General features: G+C 46.4%; 1 protein-coding gene across 6 annotated transcripts in view; it reads left to right on the top strand.

The window, feature by feature from the left end:
• The window catches only part of GARNL3 (GTPase activating Rap/RanGAP domain like 3), a 144,279-nt gene that overhangs the window by 24,336 nt on the left and 94,459 nt on the right, over nt 1-25,484 (top strand). For 2 of the 6 annotated variants that reach the window (XM_044264869.1, XM_044264867.1), the window contains exon 3: nt 12,345-12,414. In XM_044264869.1, the coding sequence (XP_044120804.1) occupies nt 12,345-12,414 (70 nt within the window). Of the gene's footprint in view, nt 1-10,190; nt 10,208-11,241; nt 11,330-11,494; nt 11,610-12,175; nt 12,274-12,344; nt 12,415-25,484 lie in introns of those variants that run through there. The other 4 variants (XM_044264873.1, XM_044264870.1, XM_044264871.1 and 1 more) reach the window with 4 other exon arrangements.

Raw genomic sequence — 25,484 nt, 5'->3', positions numbered from 1 at the left:
AGTATCTGTTGAATTAATTCCTTATTCAAGCCCCATTTTACAGTTGTAGAACTGAGGATTCACGAAGGAGTTATCAAGCAGTGAATTAACGGTGGGCTACACAGGGCTAAGTAAATATAGGCAGCACTTCCACATGCGTAATTTCTCTATTCATACAGATATTTATGTAAGTTTAAGGTCAGGGTTCTGTGTTTTCTCTGTATGACATTTTTAAAGAATTTTGTCGTGCTGTAATTTACATGCAATGAACTCTATGGATCTTACTTGGCACTTACACTTGATCCACTTGTTTTTTGCACCTGATCCGCTTTTTAATGTTATGGGGCCAGTCACTTGCACTGAATCGTATCACCTGCTTATTGAAAGACACCAACTGCCAGGCACAGGAAATGTGAACTTGATGAACTGGCGGCTAGTGAATGAGGTCACAATTCTTCCATTGTGTTGGCTCGTGGGGCATTTGCTTTGTTTGCTCCTATTACTGGCATCGTATTAATCTCTGAAATGAGTTTTCTGATATTAACCTGAGGCAAACATTTACAATATTCTTATGTCTGACTCAAAATAAATTTCATGAATATGCCATCTCATGGAGCTCGCTTCCAACAGCAGCTGACAGTGAAATTGAGAGCACACGGGGGTGCTCTTGGGCCTGGTCCTAGAGAAAGTTCTGAAGCAGCCTCTGTGTTCCCCCTACATGGTCTCACTCACCCTACCCTCCTGCGTAACTGAGCCCCTTGTAAAGAAGAATATCCCTGGGGGACATGACGGTTCTCGTCAGATCTTTGAAGGGCTCTCCTATAGAAGTGGACGTAACTTGTTTTACTTGGCCCCAAAGAGTGAGCTGGCTTGTTTTCATTCATTCGTTCATTTATTATTGCACAACCCCACTAAGAGCTGACTCTGTGCCAGGTATTATGTTAGGTGCATGGAGCAAGACCAAGGGAGAGCCCGCCCCTGTGAAGTTTATACTCTAGTGGGAGAGGCAGGTGTTAATCCAACGCCTTCTTTAGAATTTCTAGTCTGGAGCAGGGGATGGGCCAGGAAGAAGAAAGTCTTTGGAGAGCGCAATCCAGGTCCTAAGATGAGAAGCCCAGAAGCTGCTCATGAGCCAAAGGAAGAAAGGCAGAGTGGCTGAAGTGCTCACGGGGAAGGGGAGCATGCCCGACCCCACAGTGATGGGGGTTGGGGGTGGTATTGGATGTTAAAGAAATTGAAGAAGAAGAAGAGGGTAAAGATGTAGGACCAGCTGGTGGAAATCCAGGTGTGATGGACTTTAGTTCACTCCTGGAGCCTGAATGGAGGGCCTTGGGGCCTACTCTGTGATCTCTGATGGTGTGTAAGGACAGACTGGGTAGCTCTTTTTCAAGTATCTGGTAGAGAATACACAGTCGCAGGTAACAGGTTAGACGCCAGGTGGTCTGGAAGTCTGTGGAGCTGGAAGTCTCTTCCACCCTGAGACTGGATGACAAGGAGACAGGAAGACTTATGAGGCCATTGTTGGCGTCTGGGATTCAGCCCATGAGGACCTGTCAGATGGACACACCGGGCTGGCTGAGGATGGGGGCCGATCACTGGCGATGGACTGGGACTGACCATAGAGCTCGGGAGGGAGAAGTCAACGGTGATTCATTCCATAGCCTGGAGACTGAAAATAATTGAGTGCTGGCAGAAGCTAGAAAACCACATTGTTGGATCAGTTTCGGAAAAACCACACTCACCTCCTGGCACTTCTGGGAGGAGCAAGAAAGGTAACCGAGCATATGGCAAGCCCAAAAGTGTAAATTTGGGATTTGTCAGTAATACTGATGCCATAAAGGTGCACAAGTCCTTCAAAAGGTGGACTGCAGGGAGCGCTTCACGTTTGGGAACAAAAAGAGAAAGAATGAGCCAATGAAAGAGGCAGAGGCGACTGTTTCTATGGGGTTCTGTAGAGGAGATGCCTTCCCTGGGCATCATCCAGTGGATAGGAAATGGGTCTGCCAGCATTTCTCAGGTCACCTTTGGAATTTATTTTGGTTAAAAATACAGGTGCTGGGGCGCCTGGGTGGCTCAGTGGGTTAAGCCTCTGCCTTCGGCTCAGGTCATGATCTCAGGGTCCTGGGATCGAGCCCCACATCGGGCTCCCTCCTGAGCCTGCTTCTCCCTCTCCCTCTGCCTGCTGCTCTGCCTACTTGTGCTCTATCTCACTGTCAAATAAATAAATAAATAAATAATCTTAAAGGAAACAACAAGAACTACAGGTGCTTAGATCCCACTCCTGAAGATTCTGATGAGAAGGTTTGGGGTGGGGACTGGGCATCCATATATTTAGATGCAATTTTTTTAAGCAAACTCAAACTTCTGCAGGGGACAACAGGAGACAGCTGTTGTGTTGGGGAAGGATTTCTTAAGTCAGAAGAACAAAGATCAGAAAGGAAAAGATTGAAAATGTTTATATTCGAATTTTTAAATTCCCGCATGATCAAAGATACCAGGAGCAGATTTTTAAAAGAAAAACCACTTTTTCGAAGAAGACATCTGTGATTTGTTAACCAGAAAGAGTTGATATTCAGAACATCCCAATAATTCTTATAAATCAATTAGGAAAAGACCAGCAGCCTACAGAAAGGGAGTGGGTGAAGAAGCAGGAAGAGGTAAATCCCAGAACAGCTAGCCCTTGTGTCCAATAAGCAAAAGGAGAGATGTCCCAGCTCTTGTGTTATCAGGAGAGTGCAGACAGAAGCCACATGTCAGTGAGACACTATTTCCTGTCCTTCAGACTGGCCAAAACCAGCTTCCATCAACAGCAAGTGTTAGCGAGGAAACAGAGCCCCCATGACTCCCGGGTTGCAGCGGGGAGAGGGAATGGCTCCACGCACTTTGGAAACAAATCTGCAGTGCGTAGAAAAAATAAAGATGCACCTATGACCCAGCAGTTTCACTCCTGGGTGTGTCATCTAGGGACATGACTGCCACTGTACCAGAGGAGAGATATAAAAGGCTGTTGGTTACAGCGCTGTTTAAAAACTGGAAACAGGGACACCTGGGTGGCTTAGTGGGTTAAAGCCACTGCCTTCAGCTCAGGTCATGATTCCAGGGTCCTGGGATCGAGTCCCACATCGGGCTCCTTGCTCGGCAGGGAGCCTGCCTCTCTCTCCGCCTCTGCTTGCCTCTCTGCCTGCTTGTGTGCTTTCTCTCTCTCTCTTTCTGACAAATAAATAAATAAATAAAATCTTTTAAGATAAATAAATAATAAAAACTGGAAACAATCGAAATGTCCAACAGAAGGAGATTGGAAGAACAGTGGCTTAGTAATCCAGAAGGCTACTCAACGGCAGTATATGTGAATGAGTCAGAGCTAACGGGTACCAACGTGTGCAAATCCCAACAAAAAATTGTTCATCCAGAGAAATGAGCTGCCGGAAGACATGTGTAGTAATGATATTTGTATAAAATCTTTAAACATGCTAAATAATATCCCATATTGTTTATGGATAAGCTCATAGCACAAATACAAAAATATGAGCAGGAAGTATAAATCTAATTTTTTAGTGATTATTTCAGGGGAGGGAGAAATGACAGTGGGATCAAAGCGACGCACCCAGGGGTTTCAAGTCTGTCTATAATGTTCCTCTTGTTGTTTCTCTCTGTCTTGAGATAGTTCATCATGAAATAGATTAGAGAAAAAAATCCAGATGATTCTGATTATAGCTAGGTTTGAGAACCAGGATCTAGAATCAGTGCTTCCCCAAGTTCAATGTGCATGTGAATCCTTAGGGGCTCATGCTATGTGTTGCATTAGGTCTGGGGTAGGGCCTGAGAGTCTGCATTTCTCACTGGCTCCGGTCCAAGGACCGTGACACTATTCTGAGTCACAAGCATGAGAATGACCTGGGTGTTCTCTAGGGTTCTTGGCAGCAGGGGACTGTTCCAAAGTGCCCGCTCTGGATAGCATGCCTCCCTTTAGGGCCTGGGTACAGCTAGAGGCAGATCTTGCACACCTGACTGGAAAAACTCTAAGGACCTGGGGAGACAGACCTTGGAGGGCTTTCTCCAAAGCAGCAAAATCTGCAGGTAATCAAGGGAGGTATGCGGCAACATGTGTTATCTGTTGATTTTTTTCCCCTTGAACATTTTTCTGTGTTAACACTTGATGATCATGTCTGTAAGGGCCTCCTGGGGGCAAATTATCCTCGGAGCTGAAAAGTTCTCCAGTCTTGACCTCATAGGAAAAGGGAAGCTCAGGTCATTGAACAGTGGGGGAAGGGGAAGGGGAAGAGCAGATGCATAGACCTTACATTGGCAGGAATCCTCTCATAGGTCATGGTTCTCCGCTTTCTGGATGATGGATCTTGAGCTGTGAAAAGCAGGACAGACCCCCACCCCCACCCAGGCTTCTGCTCTGGGAACCCACACCTGAAGATTGCATATGCTACTCGTGAGGGGATAAAAGAGGCTGTTATGATTTACCGTCTTTGCCCTACACAGGTGTGCTTTGCTCCACCATATTTTGGTTCCCATGAAGTCCTGTGTCCTTGATGTTTTCCCCCAAACTGTAAACACCGTGAGAGCAGGAACCACACATCTCAGGTTTAGTACCTGAGCCCAGTACCTGGTACCTCACATGTGCTCAGGAATGATTTATTCAATGAGGGAAAGATGGAATTTTTTTAAATGAAACTTTTTACTTTGAGAGAATCATAAATTCATATGAAGTTGGAAGAAGATGGAGAGAGGGGCGCCTGGATGACTCAGTCAGAAGAACATGCAACTCTTAATCTCAGGGCCGTGAGTTCAAGCCCCACGTTGGACGTAGAGCTTACTTTAAAAAAAAGAAAGAGGGGCGCCTGGGTGGCTCAGTGGATTAAAGCCTGTGCCTTCAGCTCAGGTCATGATCCCAGGGTCCTGGGATCGAGTCCTGCATCAGGCTCTCTGCTCAGCAGGGAGCCTGCTTCTCCGTCTCTCTCTGCCTGCCTCTCTGCCTACTTGTGATCTCTGTCTGTCAAATAAATAAATAAATAAATAATCTTTTACAGAAAGAAAGAACACAGAGAGATCCCCGGTGCCCTCTACCCAGCTTCCCCCACAGTAGCATCTTGCATCCGTGGTGTGTGGTATTGCAGCCAGAAAGTTGTCGATACAGCCTACTGGTCCTCGGTTCCTGTTTTACACTCAGTCCCGTCACACCTATGGGTTTGTTCAGCCACCACCACAGGCCAGGCAGGGCATGACTTCCTCACCACAGGCTCCCCGAGCAGCCCTTCATGGCCACACCCACCTCCCTACCGTCCTGTCATTTCAAGAATGTGAGATAAATGGAGTCGCACAATCTGTAACCTTCTAGGATTGGCTTCTTCACGCACCGTAATTCCCTGGAAATTAACGTTAGTTTATCAGCTGTTCTTTTAATTACTGAGCAATACCCCCATGAGCTAGATATGCCATGGTTTGTTTAACCATTTGCCTCCTGCCCTTTTAAAAAAGATTTTTTTATTTATTTTAGAGAAAGTGTGAACCGAGATAGAGGGAGAGGGAAAGGAGAGATGCAGATTTCCCCCTGAGTGCAGAGCCTGATGCAGGGATCGATCCCATACGACCCTAAGTTTGTGACTCTGAGATCATGACCAAAATCAAGAATTAGATGCTTGACCAACTGAACCACTCGGGTGCCCCCTAACCATTTATCCTTTTAAGGACTTCTAGGATTTTTTTCCAGCCTGGAGGTATTCTGAAGAAAGCTGCTACAAAGCATTTGTGTACAGAATTTTGTGACTATCCATTTTCATTTCTCTGGGATAAATGCCCAAGAGTGTGATTACTGGGTCATATGGGTAACTGCATGTTTAATTTTCTAAGTCACTGCCAAACTGTTTTCCAAAGAGGCTTAGCTTCTCATTTTCCATTCCCACCGAGATGTGTGAAGGGTCTGGCTACTCTGATCCTTGCCAGTGTTTGGTAGGGTTGCTGTTTTTTATGTAGAGAGAGAATTTCAGAGGCGCTGGTAGGAATCATTATCGATAGGAACTTTGCAGGGAATTGCCAGAAGGCTTGAATTATAGTAGAGAAACAGGTGAATTCCAAAGACACGTCTTTGTCGGAAACTCAGTATATACCTAAATACTGTTGGAGGAAGATGTTCCAGAAAGTTGGAGAAAGAGGATTCAGGTGAAAAGGGTGTCTTAGTGAATAACATCAGATGCATCCAGAGGTTGTCAGAAAATCTAATGGCATGTGGGGGGTGAGGAAGGGGAATGAGGAGGAGGCAGGAGCCCACCTGAGTATAAGCAGAGCAGAAGTGAACATACGTTGTCACTTAATGATTCATTTATCCAACCAGCGTTTACTGAGCAGTCGGCTATGAACCACTCTGTAAGACACACAAGGCATAGTGATGACCATGACAGATAAGGTCCCTGGACGTTGGAATAACCAACATTTATTTAGTGGCTACTATGTGTCTGGTGCTGTACTAAGCACGTTATGGTGTCTTTCTATCTTCCCATGGAGATGGATATTATTTCAGCCCATGTTACAGGCGAGGAAGGAGGCTCAGAGAGGGGAAGTAACTTGCCTGAGGTCACAGAGCTGGTGTGCCAGAGAGCTGAGCTCCAAGTCCTGTCTGACTGCCTGATGGCTGGGGGGGCCATGCTAAGGGTATGCTAAAGATCCTGGTCAAGGAACACGTGACACCCCAGCCCCAGAAACGGGATAGGGGACAGAGAGCTGTCCGAAGCAAGAACCAAGGGGCTCTGATTTCCAGGGCTTCTTACACTCTACAAATCTGCCTGCTGACTTCTTCCTTCCTTGTATCTGAACTTTCTTCAGAAGAGGACAGAATTCTTCCATTTCATCTTTGGAAATCACTGTATGATCACATCTCTTCTTTTCAGGTGCACCTTACCTTCGGAAGAGACAACTGGTCCAAGCTGTTCTGGTTCCTGGTGTTCAGAGGCTCAGGCTCCGTTTAGGCAGAAATCTGTAGTCTGGTTCATTGTTTAGCCTCTCTATTCCTCAGATCGGGAGATCTCTCCCTTCTGTCTCTTACTCTGCTGATCAAGAGGGCTGAGGCCTCTTGACATTGAACTCTGCTAGTCAGTGGGCTTCTGAAAATCTGCCTGTTGCTTTTCACAAATGCTATCAACTGACCCAGGAAGAGTCCCCACACTCGCTGTGGCCGTTAACTGTTCCAGCAGGACTGGAAGTGACAGGGGCCTGGATTAGTGGGGTCTGGCGGGTCGTCAGGAGGAATCACTAATCTCCAGGTCAGTCGAGTAAAGGACCCGTATCCCCGAGTGTCAGCTTCCTTTCTTTCCTTATTTAGTTTGACTCTCTGGAGGGGATTGTCCTGCTTTCCGGGAACCTGATTTATATAATGGTAATTTTTTTCTAGCCTCTTTGCGGGGCTGAAAGTCTTAGCTTTCCTCCCAGGCCTTGCTTGGAGACGTAACACGAAAGCCCTCAGCTCTGTGCCTACTTGCAAGGTGTGACCCAGCGTCCTCACACATTAATTTGCTAAAACACAGTTTATATTTAAAGCCCAGAACACATTGCATGGGAGTGAGGAACTCGAACTCTCCGGTTCTTTTTTGCACCTGCCTTGTGCTGGTGACATGCTCTTGGTCCCAAGTACTCTCTACGTGGGGTCACAGTGCGAGGGCAGCCCTGTGAGGGAGGAGACAGTGATGCTGAGCTGTGAGGCTGCACTTGGCCCCAAACCTCCTCTTCTTCTGTGGGGGTGTGATGTCTTATTTAAAACTCTCTAGAGCGGATAATTGTTTATGTCGAATGTCCCTTCCCAGGGCTCTAACAACCTGAGAACTCATCCCACTAATAAGCGCCATAATACAACAGCTAACACGCATTGAGGAGTTTTTATGGGACAGAACTTGTGCTTAAAATAAACTTTTATTTGTTCTAATTTATCCTTTTTAACCCTGTTAAGTAGGCGATACTATGAGCCACATTTCATACAGGAGGGAACCACTGCCCAGAGAGGTTAAGAACTTATGCATCTGTGACTGAGTCACACGCGCGTTAGGGCCATATCACACGTCCTCCCCTGAAAACAAACACGGCCTTGTCCCCTCCTGATGAAAGTGCTGCAGCACGGCTGATGGGTTTTCCCAGGGATTCCAGAATCATCTGGAAGGGCAGTATTTTTCACAACACTGTCTGTGGACCACCTGCATCCGAGTCCCGGCTGTTTGTTAAAGTTACAGCCATGCTGAGTCATAGCCTCTGGGAATGGGGCCAGGGAATCTGCATTTTTAGAAACCTTCCCCCAGGGATGCTGAGGGACTCCAGTATTTCCATTGCCTTATTAACCCCAGTCTACCAGGAGGCCTGAAACCAGCAATAGGGATTTGTGAGGTTATGCAACAACGGTCAGGCAAACTTTTTTTCTGTAAAGGGCCAGACAGTTGATAGCTTCAGCTTTGTGGGCCATAACGTCTCTGTCTCTGTCACAGCTGCTGAGCTGTGCCCCGTCGTGATGCAGACGCCTTCACAGACACCCTCACAGACGCCCTCACAGACTCCCTGTAACCAAAGTATATGGCCGTATGCCAATAAAACTTTGTTTGCTGTAACAGGTATCTGGGGGGGCCCGCAATCTGCTGACCCCCGAGAGTCATTCCAGCCCATCAGCCCTCTGACCACCTCTTTCCGTGGGAGTTACTCTTCTCCTCTCTGTTAACGACAGAGAACTGTATCCTTTAAGATAAAATCACCTATTGTCATAAACCCTGAATCTTAGTGACATAAAATAATAAAAGTTACTTTTCACTCATGTCCCTGGGGATCTTCTCTGTGGTCACTCGGGAACCAAACCCGCTCCTTGTTGGGGCCTTGCCCTGTTGGTCCTCAGAGCCCTCTCCAGTCAGCCAGTGGGTGAGGAAAGACAGCAAAGATTATGCATGGGAAATTTGCACGGGCTGGGTCTGGAAGAGGTACCCCTCATTTCTGCCCACAACAGAACTCTTCCTGTTTAGAGTCCAGAAACAGTCCAGAAACAGTGATTTCTCAAGCCTGTGGGGCCCTCAGTCTCTAGACCTTCTTCCTTTGTGTGAAACCCAGCCGGTTCTTTCCTGGGCTCCTCTCTTCTTCTTCTTCTTCTTCTTCTTTTTTTTTTTTTTTAAGATTTTATTTATTTGTTTGACAGAGAGATCACAAGTAGGGAGAGAGGCAGGCAGAGAGAGAGGGGGAAGCAGGCTCCCTACTGAGCAGAGAGCCCGATGCAGTGCTTGATCCCAGGACCCTGAGATCATGACCTGAGCCGAAGGCTCTCTATCAAACAAACAAAAAAAAAACCAAAAAACAACTTTGCTGAGGTCACCGAGGAGCAGCAGCCCCACTGCAGTGTCCGGCCACTTTCCCTCGGGCTGCAGGCTCAGAAGGCACGGGGCCCCCTCCCACGTAACCGTAGGGCTACATTTTATCGCATATTCTGCCCGTGTCCCCTCGATCTCCATCCTCCCAGCCGCCGAGATCAATTTCCTCCCTGGCAGCTGCCTGCCTCCCAAGCTGGTGCCATGTATTTTAGGCCGTTGCTATGGTAGCACCCCGACTGCAGGGTACCCACTTCCGTATTAGTTCGGGTGACACGGCAGCTTTAACAGGTAAACCGAAATGCTACGGGACTGACACAACTCAGCGTCGATTTCTTGCTCGCGGCGTGTTCTAGTACAGATGTTCCCGGAGGTGTGGCCTTGGTCTCCTGGAGCCCAGATCTTTTCCCTCTTGAAGCTCTGGCCTCCTGCAGGTCCTTGTGGTCCCCTCCACCCTGCCGGCCAAGGGGCAGGAAAGGAAGCTCCTGGATGCAGCGTTAGCGCTTCCGCCCGAATTCTCTTGGCCAGAGCTCAGTCATGGGGTCACCCCGCAAGAAGGGCTAGGAGATGTCATCCAGTGGCAAGCCCAAGAGGAAAAGAGACTAGCTTTTGGCGGGCACATCGCAGTGTCTGCTCCTTGGGCCAGGACTGCCTGACGGACTAATGACCACTGGCTGAGGATGGAAACTGTCAACAGGCAGCCTGCCTTGGTGCTCACCAGGGGTGCCCTCACACTGGCGAGTGAGACCCAGACGATCGGCGGATACCTTCATCGATACAACACACATTTCCTGCGCGTCCGCTCTGTGCCGAGCAGTAGGCCAGACCCTGGAACCTGCAGGAGAACCAAACTCTCTAGGAGCTCTGGGGAACTCCTTTAATCGTATCTTCTGTGCTGGGTGCCAAGGGGCCAGGGAACCTGGGGAGGGAGCTGGGGAGGCTGGAGGGTTTGGTAACATGGGGGTCGAGTGCCTCCTGCAGCCGCAGAAAGGCTCCCCGTGTCATTGAGCCTGGCTCTCACCATTAGCAAGCACTGTCTCAGCAGCCAAGTGCAGGAAATGTAATTAGAGGGGGAAAAGGGCAACTGATAGCAGATGTTCTGTTTCTGTCTCTCTGGGTTGTTTTCATAGGACACTGCTTTCCCGCTAGGCAGCTTCGAAGGATGTGGTTGCCCCAGGATGCGGGGCTGTCATCTCTTTTTGTGTTAGTTTCTGGCTGTTGGCAAAGTTAGGGAGCTGGCAGTGTATCTGAGAACACCCTCGGTGGTGCTTAGGGCGGTCCAGGGAGGGGCCCAGAGCCTGGCATCCTTTCCTCTTCTCACGATGTTGGTCATTTGTGTTAGAAGCTGCTGCGGCTGTTGGTGGGGGGGCGGTGCCCCCCCCAAAAACTGAAGCAGTGAGCTGAGCAGGGCAGACAGAGCTTTCAGTCACCAGCCATTGGGCATTCACTCTGCACCCCATCTCTGACCTGGTGCAGAGACGCTCCTATCACTAGACCCCACGGTAACCCAGGGCCGCGGGAAAGGATCTGGAAACTGTTATGTAGGGCACTGGCGGTATTCTCCAGGAGGGTTTTCAGAACAGGCTAAGAAAATGGGCCTAGAGGACATATTTAATACAGACCGGAATAGGCCATGGAGAGAAGTTTTAAATCTCTTTCAGAGACTTTTCTGGGGGGTAGAAAAACCCAGTCCCTGGAAGCCCGGTAGCCTGGGAAGCATCTGGGGCACCCTTCCAAGCTGCATTCGTTAATTTGTTGCACATTTTCTGCTAGGGAAGTGAGGACTACAAAAGGTTAAATTTCTTGTATAAGATTAATTCAGCCATCTCTGTGAAATGGTGGAAGCAGAATACCAATAGACCCTCGTTTCTCTCGTGCTGTCTTGCTTGGAGCCTATCAAAGAGTGTCCTGGCAAAGAGTCAGGTCTGTGGCTGCTAACCAGTGCAGTCAGTCTCTCTCTGAGCCTGCCAAGAAGGCTGTAATTTAGAAAATGTAGCTACCTTTTAAGGGAGGATGAAAAGGTACAAAATGCCTTTCTTTGCATGTTAGATCCCAAATATTTTGGAGCGATGGAACATGTAGCTCTGGTGCAATTTGGTTTCCTAGGGTTGGGGAGAGTTATTTGCATGACATCTACAAGAAAAAAAAAAAAAACTTGTTAAAGCTGCTTGCTTGTTCTGTGGAGCTCCGGTGGTTTCAGGAGCACCGGCTTTGGGGCACCTCTCCGGGTCCTACACAGACCAACTCCTCGATAAGATGTGTCTTTTGAGTATGGAACTCTGCATTCAAGATGTAAATGCAGTAAGAGAGTTTTGCCCTGGTTTTAATTGCTCTTCAAAATGCGTGTGATTTTTCTTATCTGACTTAAGCCTTGGTGGGGGTGGGGGGAGGCCCAGGGCTGGGGGAAGTATTAGCTATTGTTACATAAAAACTAAAGATCCTTGAAGTTAGATCTTTAGGTTTTCTGTCAGTACTGCTCTTTTTTTTTTTTTCTTTCATATTGTCATGTTGTCGTAAATGAAAAGGGGTGGGGTGGGGCCTGCCAGGATTTGGAAGTTTCTACCTCCTATTTAAAGTTTCATTTCTGCTCTATAGCATCAAATAATGCTGGTTATTTTTACGGAGAATATTTGGGACAAAGAGGCTCTCTTAAACGAAAGATAATTGCAAGCTTTGTCCCTGGCCTCAAGTTTACTGCAAGGCTTCTCATCCCCTTTGGTTATACAGAAATGAAATTATAAACCACCAGTAGCCTTGGAAATCTCAATCGATTGCAAACGACTAAATATTTAATTCAATCATTGCCTATACTTCCAGGGATGACTCGGGTGTTTTTCTTTTTACCAAGGGCTCCGTGAACGCGGGCTCTGCAATGGCTGCTGGGGACTGTGTCTGTTGCAAGGAGGCTCCCCTGCAGTGAGGAGCTGGGGCAAAGCCTGTTCCATAGCAGCCCTTGTTGCAAATGGTAGTCGATTTTTGCAGAAGGTTTGTGGCCAGATCGCTATGTATAATACTGATGAAGCATTTTTGTTCCAGCTCTGTCTCGGAAGACCTAGGCTGTAGACGTGGGGATTTCAGTAGGAAACATTATGGATCTGTGGAGCTGGTAAGTTTACACTGTCTGTTCAGTGGTAGTACATTGATTTAGAATTAGAGCATCGCCAAACTCATCAGATCTTTTGTTGTATATTTACTGTCAGACCATGTGGGTACCGTGTAAGGCTGGGATGGGAGAAAAATGCCTATTGAAAGGCCATAATAATTTGATCATCTTTATTTGTTTTTATTGTTACGTACTCTTAATCTGTGCCTTCCAGTGTGTTAAAAATATGTTGTGGCTGGGTATTTTTCTCTGGTTGCATATCATTGGGGTATATAATCAAATGATTTATGAATTAAGAGAGGCAGCATTTGGTTTTTATATTATCTTATTCCTAAAAGTTGATAAATCTAGTTTTTGAGGTTAAAAGATGATTGAAATACATGTTCTGATTTTCTGTACCTTTGCTTTCTGGGTATGTGGTAGAAGTAAGAATATTGATGAGATTTTTTTTTTCTTCCTGTTAAAAGTATATTTGTTGGGCTAGAATATACTGTAATAGATGATTGATACCTGGAATGAAAATGTCCACATTTTCCTTATGAGAGACATTAGGGTTTATGTTATGATCTTTTAAAATAGTATGCTTTCATTTTAAAAGAGGAATAATGAAGGCATATTTTAGCTTCAGTCTTTTAAAGGACAGAACTGTGATACCCCCCCCCCAGTTGCATGGAAATTTGAACAAATTTTCAGGAAAATGTGCTCATAGAATTCTCTTGTTATTATTTAACACTATTAAAAACATTGAATTTATTATTTCTATCTATTTACAGAAAATGAGTTGCTTGGATCCATTTCTGTAGTACCCAATTTTCCTCCATTAATATATGCTGCATTCTTGCAGGGTTTAAGTAGTAGGAAAAATTATACGGGAGTTGTGTACAGTAGCATTCGATTAGAATTCACTCATGTATTAGAGACTTGGCTGTGCATCTGGCCCAGGGCTGAGTATTCTCGAAAACATAAAATAAGTAAAAGATTTGGTCCTTGTTCTTAAGGAGCTTAGTATCTTGAGCTGGGCAGATAAGATACATAACATATCTAGAAAATGAGTTGAATCACATGAAAGACACATTGATTGACTCCACCAATGCACGTTCTGTGTCGCTGGTGGCACCGGGCCAGCTCAGACCACCACCTCCCCCGAAGGAGCAAGTGTAGAACTACGTAATTCAGGGCAGGGAATGGGTAGATATCGGAGAGGGATACAGATAGGGCCCGGTGGGGGTGAAGAGAGGGGAGGGAGTGACCCATCCTAGCCAGGGATCTTGGGGAAGCAGCCGGGAAGGCCTCGCAGAGGCGGTAGGACGGACGGACGTGGGTTGGTGGTAGAGAAGACAGACAGTGGATATTTGCAAACAATGTGATTCTTGGCAGTGATGTATGCCAGGGCCAGTGAGCAAATGGCCCTGCCTCGCAGAGTGTGTGAGGCAGCAGAGCTGACTGGCCACAAAGCAAGCAGGCTTGGAAATCAGGCCTGGCTTCACCTACCAACTCCAGCACCCACCACCGTCTGTGCGTTTCTCTGAACCTCAGTGGTGCTGAAGAAGTTGTGCCATGAAGTCATTTTTTTCCCATCATTTCCTAGTTGTCCGATCCTGGACTTCTTTTGGCCTCCTTTCTCTCATCTGTGGGGATAATACATTATTATACATTATTATATATTATATAACCGGGGATATTAATATTACCTACTGTATAGGGTTGTCAGGAGATTAAGTGAGATGACACTCATAAACACAGGCCACGGTAGGTAGCCAGCCGTGGTGGTAAAGATGAAATTTGGTGGCCAAAGGGGAGGACCTGGCTTGCAGGTGGACTTTGGACCTGATCCAGAAAGTCCCATGAAGCTCTCGTAAACCGTGAGAGTGGTGTTTGGGGAGAGCTCAAAGGTGTGAAAGATGGACCCTTTATAGACTTGGGGAAACCACAGAGGGTCAGACAGGGGAGGTAGTTGAGAGCAATGGTACTCAAACCTAAGCTCGTATCTGAGCAGGTCGAGCGTTTCTCAGAACAGACTGCTGGGCTCCCATCCCCAGACTTTCCAATCTGGTAGGTCTGGGGTTGACCCAGAATTTTCGTTTCTGGCAAGTTCCCCAGGGATGGTGATGTCACTGGTCCCAGGATCACACTTGAAGAAACCCTGCCTTAGAGAAAGAACCCCAGGCTTGTCCTCGGTCATCTTCAACCCCATGAGGCAGCTCAGTGACCAGAATTCTTCCTTCCATTTGTTCAGGTTTTTGCTCTGGAGCCATCGGTGTGTGTGTGTGTGTGTGTGTCTGTGTGTCTTTCTAGCTGACTTTTAAAATAGTATAAACTAAATTTTTAAAATAGATTTAAAAGCCCTACGTATAAGTTCCCTGCCCCATTGCCACTTTTTTCATCTCATTTTGGTACCTTCCAATCTTTATAACGACTAACCTCGGTTCCACCTAGCTGTAATCAAATTCCACATATAATTTTGTCTTCCTCTTTCTTCATTCAGCTGTGTTTTGTGAATGTCTTCTCATGATTTAGTCCTCATGTTACCATTTTAACTGTGTGATAGCCCAACATCGTTATAAACAATTCTCTAGGTAACAGTTCCCCTCCTTTTGTAAAATTAGGCTGTGTCAACTTTTCCCTTATTAGTAATGGCACGCCCTGGTGATTGGAATGATTGAGAAAAATCAAATGAGCCAAGTTCCATTTTTGCCATCTAAAGATCTCTTGAAATTCTGACTCCTGTGTTTTAAGGAAGGAGACATTTACTCTCCTCTATGACCACCAGCAAATTATTAAAAACCATTTCTATGGGGGTGCCTGGGTGGCTCAGTTGTTAAGCATCTGTCTTCAGCTCGGGTCATGATCCTAGGGTTCTGGGATAGAGCCCAGTGCTTGGCCTGGAGGCTGCTTCTCCTTCTCCCACTCTCCCTGCTTGTGTTCTCTCTCTCACTGTCTGTCTCTATCAAATAAATAAATAAATCTTTAAAAAACAACAACAACAGCTTGTTTTTGTGTTTTTTTATGTGCATGAGAAAATAAGTTTAACTTTTTTTACATACCTGGTTTGATGAAATTGTTAGAAACCCAATAAATCTTGGGCATCCTGAAACTCGCATTTGTAGAAGGGTGCAAAATTTGAAATTTTGGCATCGACTTCTTTTGACCTTGAACAGATGAGGTAGAAGTCCTTGTGAAGAACCAAGCTTGGCTGTTAACATCAGTAATGAGGACAGATTTGGGGGCTCAGTTGCCTTGTTTTTGGACTGGGTATGACTTGTGAGTGAGAATGTGGAAGCTCAGACCTTTATAGACCCATGGTGGGGGATTCTCAGCGCTCATCCAATACCCATGTATTGAAGGCAGCACCTGACCCCTTGCATCAGGCACGGTGCTAGGCACTGAGCAGAGGGAAAATCAGGTTCTCTGCCCTCCTGGAGCTGTGGTCCGGCATTAGGAACCATCCCGATCCCGGCTGTTCCCTGCCTCCATCAGGAATTGTTTCCTTGCAAGGAACAAAGACCCACTCAGTCCAGCTCAAGTCTAAAGCAGTTCTCTGAGCGTGTGTAGGTGAGGCTCACCGAGATGAAGTGCGGGAAAAGCCCACCTGGGCCTCCTGGGACCCGGAAGCCATCAGACTTTGACTCATCTCGCCCGTTCTCTCTGTCTCTGAGCGCCGATGCCATCCCCTCCGCCGGCCAGTCCTGCAGACTGCATGGTCGCCTCTCTCCCGGCTGCTCTCCCAGCGGTGGCGGCGGGTTTTAACACTTCTTTTCATTATGGTCAAATATATACATCAGGAAATTTGCCATTTTTAAAAAAAGATTTTATTTATTTATTTGACAGAGAGATACCCAGGGAGAGAGGGAACACAAGCAGGGGGAGTGGGAGAGGGAAAAGCAGGCTCCCCGCTGAGCAGGCAGCCTGATGTGGGGCTCGATCCCAGGACCCCGGGATCATGACCCCAGCTGAAGGCAGGCACTTAACAACTGAGCCACCCAGATGCCCCAAACTTACCATTTTTTAAAGGATCATTTCAGAGGGCAGGGAGTACATTCACAACGTTATGCCACCGTCACCATTGTGCACTATCAGAGTGTTTGTCATCAGCCCAAACAGTGACTATGCCCATTAGACAACAAGTCTGCATTCGCCCTTCTGCCCCAGGCCCTGGTAACCTCTATTCTGCCTCTGAATCTATGAATTTGTCTCCTGTAGGGACCTCCTGTAAGTACAATTCTGCAATATTTGTCCATCGTGTCTGGTCTGTGAGATTTTGAACGTTGTCTGGTCTGTGAGATTTTGAATGTTCATCCACGTTATAGCACGTATCAGAATTTCATTCCCTTTCGTGGATGCATTCTGTCTTTGGACACACCACATCTGGCTCATGCATTGATCTATCTCAGTGGACACTTGGCTTGCTTGTCCTTTTTCACTATTGTGAATAATGTTGCTGTAAGCGCTGGCCTGCCAGTCTGGGTTCGAGTCCCTGCTTTCTTCAGTTCTGTTGGGTCTGTTAACTGGGAGTGGAATTACTGGATCATATTATTTTCACTTTCGAAGGACTCCCAAGCATGTTTCCATAGTGGCCACACTGTTTTAGGTCTCCACCAGCAATGCACAACGGTTCTAGTTTCTCCACAATCTCACCGATATTCGCTCCATTTTGTTTAAAAATTTTTTAAGATTTCATTATTATTTTTTGACAGAGAGAGACACAGCAAGACAGGGAACTCAAGCAGGGAGGGAGCGTGGGAGAGGAAGAACATGCTTCTCACGGAACAGGGAGCCCGACGCAGGGCTCGATCCCAGGACCCTGGGATCATGATCTGAGCCACACAGGCGCCCCTCCATTTTGTTTAATAGCCATTCTAGTGCATTGTAAAGGGGTGCCTCATTGTGATTTACCTTTCACCCATAACCAATGATATTGAGCATCTTTTCATGTGTTTATTAGTCATTTGTATTTCTCCTTTGGAAAAATGGTATATAAGTTTTTTGCCTTCTTTGCCCTTTTTTATTTTTTTTAAAGATTTTATTTGTTTATTTGACAGACAGAGATCACAGTAGACAGAGAGGCAGGCAGAGAGAGAGAGGGAAGCAGGCTCCCTGCTGAGCAGAAAGCCCGATGCGGGACTCGATCCCAGGACCCTGAGATCATGACCTGAGCCAAAGGCAGAGGCTTAACCCACTGAGCCACCCAGGCGCCCTTTGCCCATTTTTTAAAAAAATATTTATTTGACAGAGATCACAAGTAGGCAGAGAGGCAGGCGGGTGGGGGGACAGGCTCCCTGCTGAGCAGAGAGCCCCATGCGGGGGCTCGATCCCAGGACCCTGAGATCATGACCTGAGCCCAAGGCAGCGGCTTAACCCACTGAGCCACCCAGGCACCCTTTGCCCATTTTTTTTTTTTTTAGATTTTATTTATTTGACAGAGAGAGATCACAAGTAGGCAGAGAGGCAGGCAGAGAGAGAGGGGGGAAACAGGGTCCGTGCTGAGCAGAGAGCCCCATGTGGGGGCTCGACCCCAGGACCCTGAGATCATGACCTGAGCCAAAGGCAGAGGCTTAACCCACTGAGCTACCCAGGCGCCCCCTTTGCCCATTTTTTAATCAAGCTGTTTACTTTGTTGTTACTGAGTTACTGTTGTTGTTCCAAGAGTTCCTAATATATTCTGAATATTAATTCCCTTATCAGAAATGTGATATGCAAATCTTTTTTCTTGTTTTGTGGGTTGTCCTTTTACTCTGTTGACAATATCCTTTGACGCTTGAAAGTCTGTAGTTTCCATGAAGTGCGATTCATCCTTTTGTTTGTTTGTTTTGCCATTTATGCTTCTGGTGTTACATTCAGGGAGTCATTACCAAAGCCAGTGTCTGGAAGATCTGCCCCTTTGTTTTCTCCTAAGAATTCGATACTTTTAGCTTTTATGTTTTTCCTTGATCCATATTGAGTTGTTGTATGTGGTCTATGGCGTAAGGTAGGGGTCCAAGTTCATTCGATAGGTTTATGATTTATTGGGAGCTATTTTGTGTGTGTTTGGAATGACATAGGGGTCCAGCTTCGTTATTTTACATGTCAATATCCTGTTTTCCCAGTTCCATTTGTTGAATAGACTGTCCTTTCCTCATTGAATGGTCTTGGCGGCCTTGTCTGAAATCAGTTGATCACACATGCAAGGGTTGGTTTCTGGGTTTTCTCTTCTGTCCCATTTGTCTAGATGTATGTCCTCACACCAGGGTGATGTTTCAAAATATTGGCAATATAATGTCTCTTCTTTCTGAAAACCCTTCTTTGGCTGCCCATCCAAGTCCAGACCCTTTACAAAGCCCTATAAGAACCCGAGTGATCCCGGTTCTGCCTGCCTTTTCCACACACCCTCATGCCATTCTCTCACTGTGCTTCACACGTTTGGCCTTGTTTTGGTCCCGAAAACATGAGTTCTGTCCCAGAGCCTTTGCACTTACTTACTCTTCTTCTGCCTGGAACGGGCTTCCCCTCACTTTTCATGGCTGGTCTCAGCTTAAATGTCGCCTTCTCAGAGAGGCCTCCCCAGCCCGTCGACCTGAAGAGGTCCTTCTCTCCATGCTGTTCTATACTCAGCCTCCTATTTCTTTTCTTAACAGTATTTAGCACGCTCTATTTATTTCACGTATTTGTTTACTAACTATTCTCTCATCCATTAGAGATGAGGGTGGAACCACTTCTGTCTTGTTCATATTTGTATGTCTAGGACCTGGCATGGGGCCTGGCACATTCTGAGTTCTTATTAAATGTTGTTTATCACTAAAATGATTTCCAGTCTCCCTCCCCCCCCAGTTCCCTTTGTCTTACAGCTCCACTGCCCACCACAGTCTGTTCACTCTTGGGTCCAATTTCAAATTTCAAGTAGAATGTCAAGGATAGCTTCCTCTAGTTCATGTGTTTATCCCTGATTCACACTGTTGTATTCAGGGAGTGGGATCATGTGGTATAACCTAGACCCATCTCCTCAGCACAGTTTGGGGGTGGGGCAGCTCCTCTCAAAAGGTAATAGACGAAATTCATTTTCAAATAATATGACACCCCAAATGCCTCTCTAACAGTGCCTTGTATGGTAGATACTAAAAGCTCAAACTAAAAGCGCCTGGTGAAAATTTCTTCTGCCAATGGACCATTGTTCTGGACACTTTTTCAATCCCATAAACAAGGGTGCAGATTATAAACCCCCTAAAAATAGGAGTCATGGCTCTTTAGTTACCACTGTGTCCCTAGCACCAAGCACAATGCTTAGTGTTCATTACTTAGTAAATATCGATCAAGTGAATGAATGGTTCGATTTGGTTGAAATTAGAAAGTAGCCTAACCCATTGACTAAAAATACAAGAAAGGAATAACGAGCCTCTTGGACCCCCTCCCCCAGTATAATTGGCCTCATTAGCTTGCAGTGCATTCCATCCAAAACACAGGCCATGTTTCTTCTTGAGAAATGGAATTCTGGTCTCTCGCGGCAGGATTTTCAGCAAGACATAGCCGTTACACCATTGCCCATTCTTCATCACTTCATATGGAAATCTGTCAGGAAAACCAAAGATTGTTTGTAGCTTTTATTGATCTTTTCTTGGCCTTTGACTCAATGGATACGAAACTGGTATGTTAGGAATGATGAATAATGTGGGCACAGCTCTCTCCCTCCCAGCCCCGCTGCCGATTGTCCTATAACCTGCCATCTTGATACTTCTGGGGGCTGCCACAGTCTGGAAGGCAGTGTCAAGTCCAGATAAACATTGTCCAATCCTTTTTAAGCCTGTACCTTCATCCCTCAAGCCCGCATTTAGATGATTTGCATGCTCCCCTGCTGTATAGGAAAGGAACATAAAAATGCTTCCTTATAAGGACGGCATGGTTTTGCTGTGATGAACTCATGGTGGCCTCAAAGGCTATCTGTGCTGCCTAATTACCCTCAAAAGAACGGTTTGTGGTGGACTTGGTGCCATCTGCAGATTTTCACATGTGAGGTTTCGACTGTTGAGGACTCCTGCCGCCTGATACATAGTGATTGGTATTTTTGCTCCAGCACGAATTTGAATGATGCCTGTGAGACTGTTGTACAGAAAGATGATTCTTGGCTAATGAGTGATTTAGGGGCCCGTCCAACGTCCCTGACACAGTGCAGCTTTGTTCTCTATTCAGGGTTGAGGAGGCTTTTTATTTTCATAGGCATTTTATGGGAAAAATTATATTCCATGTAGTATTTCCAAATTGAGACATTAGTGAAGGTACCAGCAGATTTCCCTCAGGAACATCTGAACATCAGGACTGCGACATTCTACAGCTAAAATCATCATTTCGGCAGATGTTTCTTCAAAATGGACCTGGCTCGTATCGAAGTCTTAAATAGCAGCTTGACTCAGCGAGGTACCTCCAGACATGTTTATCTCCGAGCATTTACCAGTAAGTTAATGCAGTTTAAAAGTGTGGGGGCTTTTGTGGATATTTTTGGTATCTTTGTGGGTGACTTTGAACCTTTCCCAGGCTAAAATCTAAAATTCTTGCCACCATCTTCTATGATGTAGAATCTGAGACCTTCCTCCTGAAATTATTTATGTATCATAACGGAGCCAGCGATCTTTGACCATGATCATTATTTTGTTTCTGCTGTCACTAGTTTTAATGTTTACCGAATGTTGGCTACGTGCCGGTCCCTGAGCTAAATGTTTTAGGAGCATTTACCTGTCCAACCTTCCCAAACACCTGTGCAGCAGGTATTATCTGATTATGCTGCACGTTGTGGGGGTTCAGGAGACATTTGTGGGGATTGAATGGCTCCCCATTTAACTGATGATCTCAGAGAGGTCCCACAGCCAGGGAGGGGTGAAAGTGACATTCCAACCCAGGTCTCCTGTGGGCTCCAGGAGCCCCAGGGCCTCATCTCTCAGTCTCTGAGCCCAAACTCTTACAGCCCCCGCTGCTGAAAGGCTGGGCTTCTAAAGAAATGAACTTGATTGTCAGAGAAAACTCTTCTGCCCTTAATCAGCAGCACAGAGAAGCTTTGCCTTGGGTTTCAGCTCAAACATCTAATTTCAAACTCTCTTCTGGCCACATCTTCACAAGCTTGATTTTGAGAAAAATGTTGATAAAAAATTATCCAAAGAGACATCCATGCCATAAGTGATCTAAATTTAATTCCTGGATTAATCTCAACCATAAGATAGCTACAAACACTTGGCCTGCAGTCCTTGGCCTCTCTTACACTTGCTTCTCTTGGTCTGTGCCTTGATCTTATGCCTTCAACTTGCCCTGATGGACAGAGTGGAAGAGGGCCATACGGAGCGAGATGGTGTGTCTCCTACAGAATGCTCTTGAGGACTTTTCTCAGTGTGCCACAAAGACTCACTTTTAAGAGGACCTATGAGGAAAGTTTTGCTCAGGACCAAAAAGTACGATGCTTCCCCTGTGAAGCTGGTTTGTTGTTAATCTTACAGATAGTAGGGAGCCTGTAAAGGACTTGGATTTTTTCCTCTTTGCGTTGTCCTCCAGGAAGCTCGAAGCCCTCTTTTTGGCCTTGCCTCTAACTACCTTAAGGGACTTTCTAGCATACATCCTTATCTGATTCTCTTATTTTCACTTGATTTACCCACACCTAATCTGCCCTTGTTCTGAACTTGCTCTATATCTAATTTTCTCCTTTGAATAAAATTTGTTTCAGAAAGGGGCACCTGTGTGGCTCAATCAGTTAAGTGTCCAACTCTTGATTTCTGCTCAAGTCATGATCTCAGGGTCATGGGACCAAGCCCACCCCCCCAACCCCCAACCCCCGGGCTCCATGCTGGACTCTGGAGCCTGCTTGGGATTCTCTCCCTCCTCCTCTGCCCACCCCCTCTCACATGAGCACACACACACATACACACTCTCTCTCTCTCTCAAAAAAAAAAAAAAAAAGATATTTTGGTAAGGTGCTTTAACCATTTCTTAAAAATAAGGTAGACATAAACTGTCATAAGAATACCAAAAAATGCTCTAAACTTTTCCACACAAGAGTCTTGGGAACAGCTACTTCCTTAGCACCAGCATGATCTCTAGTTTCAAAACTCGAACAGAGGCGGCGCCCCGCTGGCTCAGTCAGTAGAGCGTGCAACTCTTGATCTTGGGGTCACGAGTTCAAGCCCCGCATTGGGTGTGGAGTTTAAAACAACAACAGTAACAATTAGACCTGGAGGCTCTAGTCCCAACCTTCTGCGGGTCCAGGGTTGCTCGTGCTCTTCCTGGTGGCCTCCCATCCCTGTGCTGCCGTGTCCCTCCCCACAGGATGCGTGATCTCCTGCTGCCCCAGGGACCCCAGCTCAGCTGCCCGTCTCTGGCTCCTACACCTTCTACCCGTCTCTTGGGTCTTTGCTCACAGCCTCAAATGGTCTTCAAGTAGTGGCGTGTAGTAGTCCTCTGGTGTACTATAAAAATACTTTCAAATTCTGGCCAGTGTGTCACTGTTTATTTTTTATATAACCAGAGACACAAATTGTTAACAGATTGTTTACTTGGTAAATTCTTCACAGGAAATCAAGTTTTCTGCCTTGATTGTGGCTTTTCATATGCCCAGGAGGGACATTTCTCATATGTGTCTCACACACACACTCTTTTGGTGCCTCTTGGGTAATGTCCTTCGCCTCTCCCATCTTGTGCCAGAGCGACCCCTGCCCTGCACCCACCCCCTCAGCTTCCAGTCAGACTGGGCTCAGCACTGTGTACTAGCCATTGTCGCAAAAGTACATCTTTAACTTGCTCAAAAGTATATCACGTTAGGGGTGCCTGGGTGGCTCCGTGGGTTAAAGCCTCTGCCTTTGGCTCAGGTCATGATCTCAGGGCCCTGGGATGGAGCCCCGCATCGGGCTCTCTGCTCAGCGGGGAGCCTGCTTCTCTTCCTCTCACTCTCTGCCTACTTGTGATCTCTGTCTGTCAAATAAATAAATAAAATCTTAAAAAAAAAAAAAGGTATATCACGTTATATACCTTTGTATGCTGTTCTCCTGAAGAGAAAAATCTTTTCATTGTTTTGAAAAGGCTTTTTAAGAACTTGTGCTTACTTCTGAATTTAGGCAGGTCCACCATCAGAACTGTGGGATGTAACAACCACAAACACACTCTCTTTCTCTCTCTCTCTCATTGAAAACCACTTTTTACTTCTCTCAGGGCTGTTAATGCTGAAAAGGAATCTGGTCTGTTTTCCAGCATTTCACCATAGGGGCTCTGAACATTCAGAGCTCTTCTTTAGGCCCTCAGAAGCCAGTCTAGCCCTTTTAACTCACTAACTGCCCCCTGCGGGTTGGGAGACCTCCCCCAGGGCAGCAGGAGGGAGAGTGTTTGAGGTGTCACCGAGGGCACCTCCCAGTGCCCCTCCGCTGAGGCCCTGGCCTTCCAGCCCCCCCTGTCTCAGGTCAAGTCCCTGCTTTCTTCAGGTACATACCCATCTCACTGGTTGGAGCATCCATGGTGGGTTCTACAACTGGCTTCCCCTGCTTTCCCCACCAGGTGAGGGTAGGGCAAGTCACACCCCAGGTCCAGCATGGCCGCCATGGCTGACTGACCACTGAGGCCTTCCGGTTTCACGTCCCACTGTTACGCGTGAGCCCCGGCTAATATTCTCATTTTTATATGAAACTATCTTACCCATTTCATTAAAGCAGTGCCTTTGGTTTCCTTTATATGTAAGAAAAGGATTGTATGCTTTTTGGCCTCGGCTTTTTAATCAGTCTACTGTAGTTATCGCTGTGGCACAGTCTTTCAAAATATAATCCAAACCGCATTTGCTCGAGAGATGTGAAGACTTTTTAATTACTCTGGGAGCACCTTTCAGCCACTGTCTGAAGTCTGTGTTTGATCCCTGGGATAGTTCCACAATTTCCCTTCTGAATTCCTCCTTTGGATGCTTCCTTCCTCTTCTTCTTCACTGCGTCTGCTCTTGCCAAGGTCACAAAGACGTCATCGCTACCAAATCCGCTCCTAATTGTCACCTTCCAGGCCCAGTGTGCAGCATGGGCCCGGTGAATGCCTTCTCTGGGATTTGTGCCTCGGCTCCCTGCTCTGCCCCTTCAGCTTCTTCATGGATTCCCTCTCTTTCGCCCAGTCCTCACATTTTGAGGCTCCTCAGGGTTCCGTCTCAGGCACTCTGTTCATGCTACATGCTCCTTCTTGGTGATCTCTCCTACCCTGTGGCTTCAGTTACTGCCTTCAGACAGTGACTCACATGTCCTTATATTCTTCCCAGATCTCTAGAACCATCTGCCTGGGTGCCCACTGGATGTCTCTCCTGGGAAAGCCTGTGGGAGGCTGAACCTAAGCGTGCCCCAAATTGAACTCAGTTTGTCCCTCTTCCTGACCCCAAACCACTGAGGGAATGGCGCTACCTTCTTTTCAGTTGCGAATTCCAGAAACCAGGAAATCTCCCGTACCCCACATCCAGTCTCCTAGCAAACCCTGTTGGATTTATGCCCTAGACAGATTTCATGGCTAGATTGCTCTCTATTCACAGGGATGGGCACAGACAATGCCAGACAGTCTTTTGAGTGGTGGGGAGATAGATACCCACGTACGCATGTATATATATATGTGTATATGTGTATGTATGTGCATGGTAATATATATGTGTACATGTGTGTATACTAACTCAATTTCCACACCCACCTGATGAGGTATTAGTACCCCCATTTTACTAGAGAGATAACCAAAGATCAAAGAGATCAGTAACTTGTTCCCCAAGCTCATCCCAGTAGGTTCTGTTTACCAAGAAGTTCTGTTACCTGTGTGACGGCCTCTTCCAATGCCCTTCAAACTTTATTGTTCATAAAAGTCACTTGAGGAGTTTGTTTAAACCCCACGCCCTGATTCATTATGTCTGGGGTAGGCTGAATGGTATACAGTTTTTACAAGCTTCCATAATGGAAGTGACTTTAAGGTCTTTACATGGTTTTCATTTGATCTGTTAAGGAGACAGGAAAAAGAAAAGAGCAGGAATGTTTGCTTCTGTGTACTCCCTTCTTAGTGTGACATTTATGTCATTTCCTCCTTCCCTGAGCTTCTGGCACTTCGTCTTGTCTCCCTGACATCTCGAAGCT

The sequence above is a fragment of the Neovison vison genome, chromosome 9, assembly GCF_020171115.1.
Source record: "Neovison vison isolate M4711 chromosome 9, ASM_NN_V1, whole genome shotgun sequence".
NCBI classification, from domain to species: domain Eukaryota; kingdom Metazoa; phylum Chordata; class Mammalia; order Carnivora; family Mustelidae; genus Neogale; species Neogale vison.
Note: the sequence above shows the minus strand (reverse complement) of the source record. Positions and strands in the feature narration are given on the sequence as shown.